This window comes from Oenanthe melanoleuca, chromosome 2 (genome assembly GCF_029582105.1).
Source record: "Oenanthe melanoleuca isolate GR-GAL-2019-014 chromosome 2, OMel1.0, whole genome shotgun sequence".
In the NCBI taxonomy this organism is placed as follows: domain Eukaryota; kingdom Metazoa; phylum Chordata; class Aves; order Passeriformes; family Muscicapidae; genus Oenanthe; species Oenanthe melanoleuca.
Genome location: NC_079335.1, coordinates 65,070,333 through 65,083,149, shown reverse-complemented (window position 1 = coordinate 65,083,149; position 12,817 = coordinate 65,070,333). Strand labels below are relative to the sequence as shown.

The 12,817-nt window shown below is 36.9% G+C and overlaps 1 protein-coding gene across 2 annotated transcripts in view; it reads right to left on the bottom strand.

Annotated features, from left to right (window-relative positions):
• The window catches only part of GALNT1 (polypeptide N-acetylgalactosaminyltransferase 1), an 82,567-nt gene that overhangs the window by 25,246 nt on the left and 44,504 nt on the right, over positions 1-12,817 (bottom strand). For both annotated transcript variants that reach the window (XM_056484655.1, XM_056484656.1), the window contains exon 4: positions 11,174-11,348. In XM_056484655.1, coding sequence (XP_056340630.1) covers positions 11,174-11,348 — 175 coding nt within the window. The remainder of the gene's footprint in view (positions 1-11,173; positions 11,349-12,817) is intronic.

The following is a 12,817-nucleotide window of genomic DNA, read 5'->3' as shown; positions in this document are numbered from 1 at the left end:
TTCAGGAGTGACCCTACACTTGGCTGCTGGCTGGGTTTAACCCAGGACATTTATTTACCAACATGTAAAAAGCTGCCAGGCATAACACAGGGGTGGTTTCATAAAAAAAACTGGCTTGGCATTTTTGAATGCTATTCTTAATAAAGTGTTTGGTATGAAATTATTCTGGAAAGATTCATTGATGCAGGCAAGACAAATGAAAGGCTTGAAACCTGGTTTTTAATATTTCTTTTACCTGGCCTTCTACATATACCTTTTAGCCATATCTGTACAAATTGCTATGAATACTTACAAATAACACCTCCTGTTTTTAATTTTGAAAACACTGGTAACTCCTTCCCCTCCCCAGGAATATAATGCTGCAGAACATAAGACAAATAAAATAGAACACTTGATGCCCATGATTAGACATTAGCGTTCTAAAGAAACCTCATGTTTTATTCTATTAACAAACATTTAAATTAAGAATTCTTTTTGTCTTTCATTTGAAAACAAATTATCCCAGAAAGCAGTACTATAGAATTTAAAATAAAGCATTAGCTTCAACCATGTTATGCAACATTAGAAGCAGAATAAAGCCATGAGGGGTATGACACAAAGGCTATGAATTAAGGACAATTTGAATTTTAATGAGCTACTAATACATTATGTTCCTTTTGTTGGATCATGCCTCAAACAGTTTTAAAATTGAGTGCATAACATTAGGAAGGCATACCATCTCCAGTAATTTAATGAAGACTCCAAACAGCAGCTGAGAATGTCTGCTCCTCATACAATGTATCATCCTTTCCATTATCTACAGCATTCACCATGCAAACTCTCAACTAATGTGACTCCATATATTATTTAGCCTGTGAGAACCCCCCAAAAACATCATATATTTTAAACACAAACAAAGACTTCTGTCCTATTACCTAAAGACACAGAAAAAGAACAGGCCAGATTGTTAAAATACAATCAGAATGATGGAATCTGTCTTCCCAAGTTAGAGGAGATGGAGCCCTGCTTTCCTGGAGATGGTTGAACACCTGCCTGCCCATGGGCAGTGGTGCCTGAATTCCTTCTGTGTGTGGCTTTTGCCTTCCTGATTAAACTGAATTTCTCAACCCATAAGGTTTTTCACTTCTAGCCTTCTGATTATCTCCCCCAGCTCACTGTGGGGGCAGTGAGCAAGCAGTTGCATGGGGCTTGGTTGCCAGCTGGGGTCAAACAACAATAGAAATGAGTGGAAAATACACATAAAGTGGAAAATTACATAGGAAACAGTATTTAAATTATCAAATACTTTTAATGTCCCATCAAAATCAGATGTGAGAAAAAAATAATTAAGTTTAGCACTTAGGCTTTTTAAAGCTATAAAGACATGACTGTTCTGACCTTTGTAAGATGCTCACACTCTTCACAGAATTTCACCTTTTGCAATCTTGAATCATATATTAGGAATATTGAGTACTGCATTCTGGTCTGGGGCCTTCAACATAAGAAGGACATGCACTTGTTGGAGCAAGTCCAGAAGAAAGCCCCAAAGATTACCCAAGGGCACCTCTCCTATGCAGACAGGCTGAGAGAGCTGGGGCTGATCAGCCTGGAGAAACCTTATAGCCCCTGCCAGGACCTAAAGGGGGTATAAATGATCTGGAGAGGGACTTTTTACAAAGCTCTGTAATGACATGACAAGGGAGAATGGCTTTAAGGGTTTAAATGGCTGAAATATAGTCAGTTTAGACTAGATAATAGGAATAAATCCTATACTGTGAGGGTGATGAAATACTGGAACAGGCTGTGGATGACCCTGGAAGTGTTCACAGCAACCTGGTCCAGGAGAAAGTGTCTCTGCTCACAGCAGCAGGGTTGGAAGTAGGTGATCTTTAAGGTTCCTTCCAACCCAAACCATACCATCCCATGATTCTATGAGAATAGTTTGGCCCAGGTCATTACAACTACACAGTTAGTCCACATCTCCTCAAGAACACAGTGCTAGAAGTCAGAATAATTTATAACTTGAAATCAAGTTTAATGGACTAAAAACAAACAAAGGTAGACAGGTCCTAACATTTATCTGTAACACTGCTAAAGAAGAACAATGGCAGCAAAAACCAAATAAATGTTATTGTCCTTTGCACCCTGTAGCCAGAATTCAAAGTTTTAAATCCATTACAAAAGCTTTTAAATGAAAGGCTAAAAGATACCATGAGTTTTATTTTGCTTGTCATTATTTGTGACTCTCTGTGAAGGTACAAGTTGAATCTTTCATAGAAGCTCTGCAGGTTTTACTCAGGAAGATGTTCAGAAAAAAAACCTGAGAGAATTTTATTCAATGGATTAAGTATAAGCACTTGAAAACTACCTGATGCTACTTCAAATGCATCTGAAGAGCCTCTGAATAAACTGTTTTCCTACATTCTCTTTCAGACCAGAGTACAAATAGTCCACAGGAGACATTACAAAAATAACCAGAAGAGACAACAAGTAAGGCAATTATGTCCAAATAAAATTAAGCCATTAAATCTCACAGTTTAATTTCTGTTTCAGCACAAACTTGCAGGCAAAGACAAAAACAACTATTCATTTTGTACTTTCTACAACATCACAACCATACACACTCAATCCTTCTCCACATCTGACAGAACTGGAAGCATCTATTCTCTCACCCAGAGGGAGTAAGGGAACAAATGCACTTCTCCACTGCAAGGGCAGAAGAAATCTACCAGATGATCCTACAAGATGCTTCAATGGAACTCATCAGCAGGTGAAACTCTTCTGATACCTATCTGATTTCCTCCAACTCAGAGATCAAAAAGCTGCCCACCCACTCTAGCCACAGCCAGGCATGCAGAAACTCCAGAAACTTGGGACATCACCTGTGCTGTCCTCAGGCTGCCTCTCTCAGTTTACTGTTAGGTCTTTGACAAATATTCCAAATATTACATTAGAAAGACTCTGCATCTGTGCACCATCTAATTATAGAATAGCAGTTGACATTTTATCAATATTATAAAATTGCATTCATGGATCAATTTACTTAGAAATTATTTCTGATACCCAAGATTGAGTGCTACATGTGTAATGTCAGCAAATCTTGAAAGAAATATATTTACAATGTTAGCAGTGATCTCTGTACACCTTTCAAAGGCATGCTAAATCACTTCTGAAAGTGAAAAACAAGGCTTTACTATTTGGACAGTTCTTAAATACCTTTTCATAGGCTAAAAAAAAACAATCACACCCCAAGCAAAGCTACAAACAAGGAAGAGATCTTGTAGGAAATCAGTTAGACACAACCATAATGCTTTTGCAGTGCGACACAATGAGGAAAATCTCATTCACTGAGGCAAAACATGAAATAAACTTAAGGTCATTTTCTAGAAAGATGAGGCCTCAATCATAATCTGCATTAGAAATAAATGCTAAATTTCTAAAATACTACAGGGCAGACCTCTACCCCTTCTGATGCTGCCAACATGTTATTCTCCACAGAGGAGAAATGGGAGAACAAGACACACATTGGAACTTTTATTTTAAAAATGGATTGTGCAAAACAAGGCCACTGCTACTTATCTAATCATAGAAATTAACAGAATCAGACACTACCTGAGCCATGATTTGCTCTACTTGTTTCCAGTTTTATTCCCATATTCCACCAGCCTTTCAAAGGAACAAGTCACAAGCAATAATTTACAATGGCTCAAAAACATTAACAGCAGTAAAACATGTGTGCAATCCTTTTTTTCTAGCCCAGTGCACACAGCCCAGAGCACTCTGATAAAGGACAGGGATGGAGCACAAGTGTCTCCTGTGCACTGAGCAGCTCAGTTGGGGAATCCCAGTGGAGCTCAGGTTGGTGCTTGTATGTGCAGTATGATAAAACAGTGCCAATGCATTTTTGAAAGCTGAACTAGCAACAGATTGGGGCAGGAAGGGAAGCACATTTAGTCATCTTACAAATTTAGTACAATCTTTTATCTTGAATACTACAAACAACAGTTATAAATAAAAACTGCAGTTATAAATAAACTGCATCTCAGGACTTAAATTTGACAATGACACATAGGAGTAATCCAAGCCTTGCTGAAAATCAGGTTAGAGCTGAAGTATTGAGGAAATACTACACAGCACAGCCTCTGTAATAAATTTGTTTAATGTTACTGATGCAGTACCAACAATACACATTTCAGTATTAAAATATATTGAGTCTCCCTGGAAAGTAAGCATCAGGATCCTTTGACTTGAAAACACACATTTATTTTCCTTTGAGGTTACAAAAGTTAATTCCAGATCGATAGAAAGCAAAATCAGAAAATCTGAACTCCCCTCATGAAACCTCAGGTTTAATTACTGATATCTGATGAATATCATTGCTGTGCTATAAAATGTCAGTATTCCATTGCTTAGCTGTTCATATGCCTTAAGTTATAGCTGACAATAAAGTTAATGTTACAGAGCTGAGGCACAGCTATGCCCAACAAGAAACCTCCTCTCTACTCAAATCACAGGTGAAAACAAGTTTTGAAACAAGGTTCTGAGAGCCACCCTGAAGCTGAGGCTGAGACTGACCTACATTTCCATCAAGGGAGAACGCTCTGTAGCAGGGTGTCAGAGAAAATGCCAAAACACTACATCAAGAACCACCAGGACTCAAGTCATGTGGTGTTTTTCTGGTAAACACTGACTTGATCTTTCCTGGATCACAGAATTACAAAATATGCTGAGTTGGAAGGGACCCACCATAGAGAGTAAGCAGCAGCCTCACAATGTCATTTAAGACAGGTGCTAATGAACCTGTTTTTTACATAAATTTTAAGAACACTCCAAGCTCCTAAATTGAGGACAATCAAGCTTGATAAAGATCTGATTTTCATATAGAAGCAATACAGCTAAAAAGACTAAAAGCAGTTCTGAGAGATATGGGATCACTGGCTACTGTAACATGCCAAATCACATTTCACTACTCAGATTTTGCATACAACCAGGGTTTTAACTTGCAACTGGACAAAAATAAAGCACTGTGGATAAGGTTGCAACAAAACTTCACACTACCCTGAATCTGCTTCTTCCAATCAAATCAGAACAATTCATTTTAGGAAGAGGCCTTCTTTTCTGCAATTCATATCACAACTTCAATTATTCTTTCTGAGCAGGTGTCCTGGATGCAGGCAAATCCCTCATCCTTATTTAAACATTTCAATGCAGCCTGCTTAATATCTGCCTTCAATAGCATTACATAATTTACCTGACATCAAGAGTATGAAATTTTCCTTTCTTCTGATCTCAAAGATTTGGATATAAGAAAGGTCGCATTATCTCATGAGTCAAGTAGAAATCTTCTTAAACCCTGAAAACAAAATCCAAAATGGTTCTTAAAACCATTGTGGTTACAGAATTCAAGCAGAACTTCACAAAAATAATAGTAGCTGCAATTGACTATTTTCCTTATCCTGAAAGCAATCACAGAGAAGCATCAGACAGAACCAAAGCCAATTCTGTCCTCAGAGACTGAAATTGAACCTTAAGATCTCTAGACCAATTATTTTCCATACCTGACCTAACAATCTGAATAAATTTAAGGATATGGCAGCTCATCCAAAATGGATGAGCACAAATAAGAAGAATGCAACTAAGAATGAGACTGCCAAGAGTTTGTGCACATATACATCTGGGTATGTATATATATATATATATATATATATATATGTGTATATATGTATATGTGTGTGTGTGTGTGTGTAGTGTAACCTCCATCCCCCCAAAAAACCAGTTTACAGAAAGCAAGCTGATTTTTAATGTCCTTTTTTCCCCTCTAAGCTTTCTCTAGGGGAAAGGTTTATAGGGAATTTATTTCAGCTAACTCACTAAATCAATGTGAACAAGAACAATTCCAAACATTGATTCTACAAGGGGCCAGTAACAAGCTATAGGCACCACAAAAGCCAGATGAACAAACATTCCTGCTGGAAAGAACAGTAAAGTCTTTAATACCTCCCATGCTTTCAGACTTCCATGACATTGCTGAAAGTTACATTGCTGGTGATGAGGTCAGCAGATTTTCCTTACAGATGCCAAGTTAATTAACAGCCTGGATTTCTAGTGTGAGTCAAAAGCTCCTGAGTCTTCCACCACTTGTGTTGACAATTCTGCCCTTTTTTTTATTGTCTTTACATTACTATGGCCTGAGCTAAACAAATACCCAAAGTTCACAAAGTATATCACAACTTATGGAGCTATTTAAGTCCCCATGGCCTCATGGGGATTTTAATGCTCAGCTTCTCTAAGAAAGCTTTTCTCCCCACCAAATTCCACATAATCCAGTGTGACCCTGGGCTGCTGCCAAAAGCAATAAACCCACCTTTCATCACTACAGTTGTGTCCCATCCCCTTCTCTCCACCAGATCTGGTCCTATGGCTGCTGTGCACGTTACTTCAGTTTGCTGAATCAACAAACTATACTTTTTTCCACTTTTTGGTGTCCATCCAGGCCACACAATCAACAGATTAGTATCAACAGAAGTGATAAGAAAACTTCTTTCATCTGCATTCCACATTTATACCAAATTATACGTAGTATAAAATTACCCTTAGCTATTCTCCTGAATTAAAATAACTAGGTAGAGAGCATACTTTCACAAGCCACACATAGAAGCAAATACCTTGAGTCTTTTTAAAAACTCATTGAAATATCACACTTGAGTTCCAAGAGCATGCACTTGCATGTGTGCCTTCATTTGTTCTACTATGAATAGTTCTACTCAAGCTATTTTCCTCACAATGAGATTTTGTTGATTTTATAGATGTGTTATATTTTGATTCAACTACAGTATCCTAAAGTATTGAGCAAATAAATTTGCTTTGAGAAGCAAAAAATCCAAATTCCAATCTATTCTCACGTGCGTATGTCATGCTTAAAATCAACATTACATTTCTAAAGCACAGATATGAAAACCAGACTGTGGTAACTGAAAAACATTATATTGTATCATCTAATTAACAGTGCCTAAATCTAAATTCTGTTCTTTCTAACCAAAGATATGACAGAACCAGTCAGAATTACTATTTTACTAGATTTACTCAGAAAGAAGATCAGCAAAACTCCACAACATACATGTAACTTAGAAGAATGGCTTTCAACCTGGAAAATTGTCTACTTTCTCCCAGTTGTGGAAGTAAGCTCAGCAGCAGGAACTCAGCAGGGTACTTCAATCCAGAAAAAAGCCCTTCAATAACAATTATCTGACATTATTAATGAAGATCACAGATATATGCACCTTTCTTTTTTCCATGAAGTGGCTGAAGTTGCAATTTGTACGGATTTAAACAGAGCTGACTCAAAATATGTAAGGTCATTTGGCTAAAAACTCTGATTACACCTTAACATGATTTATAGCACTCAAAATGTCAGCACACCTCCCTTCCTGAGTACAGACAGATTGAGAAAACTATAATTAAAAGACCACAGACTCTATGCAGAACTGATTGAGGTATAATAAGATGCCTAATACCCTTAATTCTGGCAAAATTATACCAACTGGAAGAAAGGAAAAGGAAGATCTTCTATGCCAAACTGTATAGAACCTGTAGCCTTGGAGAAAGTGTTGCTGAGGGATCAGCAAGGAGGGTGGACACTCCTGCTTGCTGCAGGTCTATTTGGGGAAGCCCATCACCTTTCCAAGAAATATCAACTTGCAAAATATGACACCCTGCTAGCACTGCATCACCAGCTCCAGTGGTGACCAGAGCCTACATGAACACAAAATCATTTTGTTGCAGCTATGCCTTCATTGTTTGAAAACTTGATTGCTTGTGCCTGAAAAAACAGAGTGTTTTAAGCAGCCCTTTTCAAGTGAAAAAAAAATCTCAGAATTTGGTTTAAACTCTCACAACAGAGAACAAATGTCTACTTAAAAGTTTTATATATTCCACAAATTGTTAAGTAATGAGTTCAGGCTGGAAAGCTCAGTCTTAGAGCACAATACTCATTCTTCATTTTGCAAAGCAGTTTCTGAAGTCACCTCCAACCGCACTGAGAGCCAAGCCAAGTCATATAACATGTGCAAATTTCATGCTTTCAACCTCCCTACTTTCCACTCTGAACACCAACCTAAGGCACACAGGCACAGCTGAACATGTACTTTACTCACTGGTACTTATTTTATTCATTGCCTCCCTCATCTTCAGCAAAATCAAGGCAAGACTCTAGTGATCCTGATCATCCATCTTTTACTCTTTGCTGTCATGTCAAGCCCACAGCTGCATATTTTCCTGGCAACTGTGAATCAACTCCCACTTTGATGATTGATTCACAGGCTAGAATAAGACATGCTTGCAAGAATAATTCTATTAACAACTTAAAACCAATCTGGTATGCACAGCTGCTTTTTCTTTCCTCCAGAGGTTGTAGCCTTGTCCATTGTATTAGTTTGTTACACTAGAGTGTCCCAGCCCAGATTCAGGGAAGTATCCAGGCTAAAAGAATTTATTCTGGTTTAGCTTTTTCTGTTGAGCAAATCACACTCAGCTGGGATAAAGAGAAGTAGAGCAATGCTCCCAGTTATAGACACAAAGTCACCAGCAATTCTGGCACATCAATGATTTTATAGGTGTCAGTGTGCATTGGTAATTTTGCGCCAAATAATAAAAATAAAAAAAACTTGTAAATACAACCGAGGCACACTTGGCAGAACAGAGACGCCAGCTTCTGTAGATGTCTTGTATTGAGGAGTTCCCTTAGCTGGAGAAGTGCCTTGAAATTATTAAAGAAAATCACATTTTTGTTCTTCTAGTATGGAAACAAAATTTCTTGGCCAAAACAGAAACAGGATTCCCAGAGTGGATCATCTGCAGAGATTAACCTTTGAGCACTCCAGGATGAACACACTTGTCTCTGCACAGGTGATAGGGGCTTGGCAGAACTAGAAATTTATTGAAGGATAAAGCAGTCTGCTTCAAAAACTGCTCTCCAGTGACATGTCATGCCATTCCCATTAAATAAATGTGGCAAATTGGTCCTGGTGCTCTTAATTCCACCAGCTTTGTGATGATTAACTGTTAGGCAAAACCTCTGCAGGCTTCTGTACTTCAGAAAAACTGACATGCTGGAGAATTAGAGGACTTGAAATAATCACTTCTTCCCGCCACACCACATTAAAGGAAGCAACTCACAAAACTTGTGAAGAAAATAATTACATGGTTGAACAGCTAAGCGTGCCTTTGAACATATCCTGCTTTTTCAAAACCTTGATTGAAAGTGCTACTGGCAGCTGTGCTGTAGGCACATAAATGTGGAGAGGAATGATTAAAAATTGCCCATTCTCCTTCTCCACAAACTATTTCCATATTACCAGGGACATAGATAGAACAAGTTATAACAGAAGTAATTCCACTAATGCAGCACAGAGTGCTTCTGACTTTGGAGTATTTTGAGTAATCAGATAAATAGTTTCATCAGACATATACACAACACCAGAGTATATTTATAGTGTTCACAACTTTGAAAGTGGTTACAGTGCTCTGGAAGAGTAATACTGATCCACACAGAGAGATTAAGATACCCTTGCATTGTAAACACAGTATTGTTCTCAAATTTGCCAAAGAAATGTTACCATACTCCATGACTTCTTAATTAGCATGACCTTATAAAACACACCTTGAAAAGATGACAAGCTGAAGGGATTTTTGGAAAGTGCTTTTTCCTCTCAAAAACTACTAAAAATGCATACACATATAAATGTTAAAATTTTGGCAGGAATTTACAAGAACAGGAAAATACAGCTCTGTCCTGAGACTATACCTAAAATTTTATACCAAGATTCCACTTTCACACAGAGAGTATAGTGAGAGTATTGTATCCAGACAAAATGGAAAAGAGAAGCAAATGCAGCATTACAAAACTTATAGTACATGCCTCACTGTGAAACACAGTAACTGTGGAGCATAGCCAAATGTGAAAGACAAAAATTCCTGTTTATCTAAACTGGATTTTGAAATTGCAATTTCAATCGCTTGCAAACTTGAGTGATGCCTAGGTAATAATTTTTAATAGTTTATAACAATTTCTTTTTCCATTTTTGTCTAATTCAAAGTATAGACCTCACAAAGGTTACGATTAAGTCAATGTTTTAGATCCTCAAATGTATGTTTTTATATTTGAAAAATCGATTAAAAACCTACATTGTTTCAATCTTGTGAAATCGTATTTTGAAAAATATGCCTCCGTTAACTAAAAACAGCAGCAAACCATCAAGAACATCAGCACTACCAGGAACTTGCAGAATCACTTTCATCACAACAGATGAAGGCACCTACAAACCAGTTCTTTATCAGACATTAAAAATGAAAAGCAGCAAGAGCTTCATCTCACTCTGCTAATATTATCTTCTGAGATAGGAGATAAATTCATCCAGGAGCTAGGCCTTGTGCATACAGCAGCAAAGCAGTTTCTAAAGAAATGGGGTTTCTGCAGGATATGATTCTTGCAAGAGAATGTAGATAATCAGGAGAATTTTGTTTCATAAGTTTTATTCAGCCTGAATGTCCCTTTCATAAAGAAGAAGGGTTGAGGTGGGAGGAGTCATCAGCTATCCTGTCAGAGCAGTCCCAGGAGAGTAAAGCAATCTTGTTTTTTGTTAAAACAAGGCTACAATATTCTTTTTAATTACTCATGACTCAAATAGCTCTGAAAGGATCAATATTCTAGAGGCAAGATCAAAAACAAACCAGATGGATATTAGAAAACATTATAATGCAATCTAAATGAGGCTTTGCACATTTCATTAGGTAAGAAAATTTTTGAAGTATTTCTCTCATCACCCAATCTCTTTTATTTTATCTAATGCAGAATTTTAGTCTGCCTCATTACAAGCAGGGCATGAGATTTTTAAACAAGTGATTTTTTCCTGAAATGCCAATGCTTAACTTTCCTTCAATGAAATTAATTTCTATTCCCTGAACAGACCTCATACTTGTAATCAGATTCAAAGTAAAATTACACTGAAGAAAACTGGTTTCTGCTGTTCCATCTTATTTTACAAATAAGTATCTTATATACAGGAAATTCTCCAACTGCTAGCTTGAACAGTAATATCTTAAGAGACCTGTACTGTTGTTTTGGATTAGTCAAAAACATTCTTTGCACATTGCTCAATTAAAGAGAGTACATTTTAACAGAACATAAAGTACTTACCCTTCTAACCTGACATCAGGTAAAGATCTGTTGAGTGCAATCATTTCACTTGCCATTAAATTAAATTGATTTATTTTAAACATTTCTTTCATTTTCTCTTGCTCCTCTTTTGGAATGACCACAGGCTTCCCCATCTCTCCAGGTCCTTCATGTGGTTTTTGTATGGGTTCTGGAACTTAGAAGAAATAAAATGTTACTAACTCCTTTTAAACTTGTTTTCATTTGTTTATTCATTAATTTACATTGTAGGAGAGCTCACATTTAGAACAGTCCTAAACCCACCAGGTTTTGAAAGTGAAAACCAATCTTCACATTTGGGAGTTTAACAGAAATAGTTAAGTGTTTTTCTTACACACCACAATTCATGTAAAAAACCAATAAGGATTTATTTCTATCCACCATTACATCGTAATTGACTTTATAGTGTTCCTGTAATGGAAAATTATTGAATTATAATGAAAAATTATTGAATTATTTAGGGTTTTAAACCAAAAATGCAAAAAAAAAAATTCAGAACAGTTTTTACAAAGTTACACTTCTCTTTACAAGTACCATTCACTTTTCTTCTGAACAGAAATGCTCAAATACTGTATTTGAGGTGTATTACTGCGTTACAAATTCAGCAAAAGTTTTAATTTTAAAAAATAGCAATTTAAAATCTAAACAGAGGAACAGAAAGTATATTAAAATAAAGACACTAAATCCCCAAGAAACAAGCTTAGCTTCAAATTATCTTTAATTTGCATCTAGGATAGCACAGTGTAATTAAACCTTAGGCAGAGAATAAACAGCCATGTAAAGAATAAAAATAATTTTTTATGGAAGGCCTGAGCCTTTCATCCTTGCTGAAACACTAAGATATATTAAATATATATTACTAATAAATGAGGCTTTTTGGTGGTCTGCATCTAGTGCTAGCTGGTAGCAAGCACAACATGCTCCTTGAGAAACTTTCATTTTCAAGTACCTGAAGTGACTGCATTAGCTGCATTCACACAGGAGCATTTAGCAGAGAAAATCCTCCCATCACAAGGGTGCTTCCATTTTACCAAACTCTCCTTGATTGCCAGTTGAGCAATAAAACCCTGGAAGCTGCCAGCCAGCCACTCATCCACTGGAAGTGGATGGAGCAAGTGTGTTTGAGCAAATCCTGAGCAGATGTGCCGAGGTGCTCGTTTCTGCCATGGGCTAAGCTGAGCAAGCACTTTGCTTTGCATCTTTGCCTCTCCACAAGGTGTGGCTGGGACCTGCATCAAAACATGCTGACTTGCACTTGCATAACCTTTTAAACCAGAATTTGTGCCTTCTGAGGGGTAATTAACTTAAAATTATGGTATACAATGAAGTAATTATTTGGGCTTAATTTTATACATTCAGCTTGGTATTATTATGTGAGCTATCACAACAATTTTTCTTAAGTGCATAGCAATGAGTACACAGGTTTACTTAGACAGAAAATGATTAAACAGTGGGTGTCCACATGCCTAAAACAATTTTAAAACCCTATCAGAATACAGTTGTATGCAGTATGTATTTCAGAGTTCTGAAGAGAGAATGTCTTATCCTACCCAAATTACCTACTTAGAAGAAAAAAAAAATAATTTCCTGTCTCATTTACTCTTCCTGTTCTTTCTTAACTTTCAC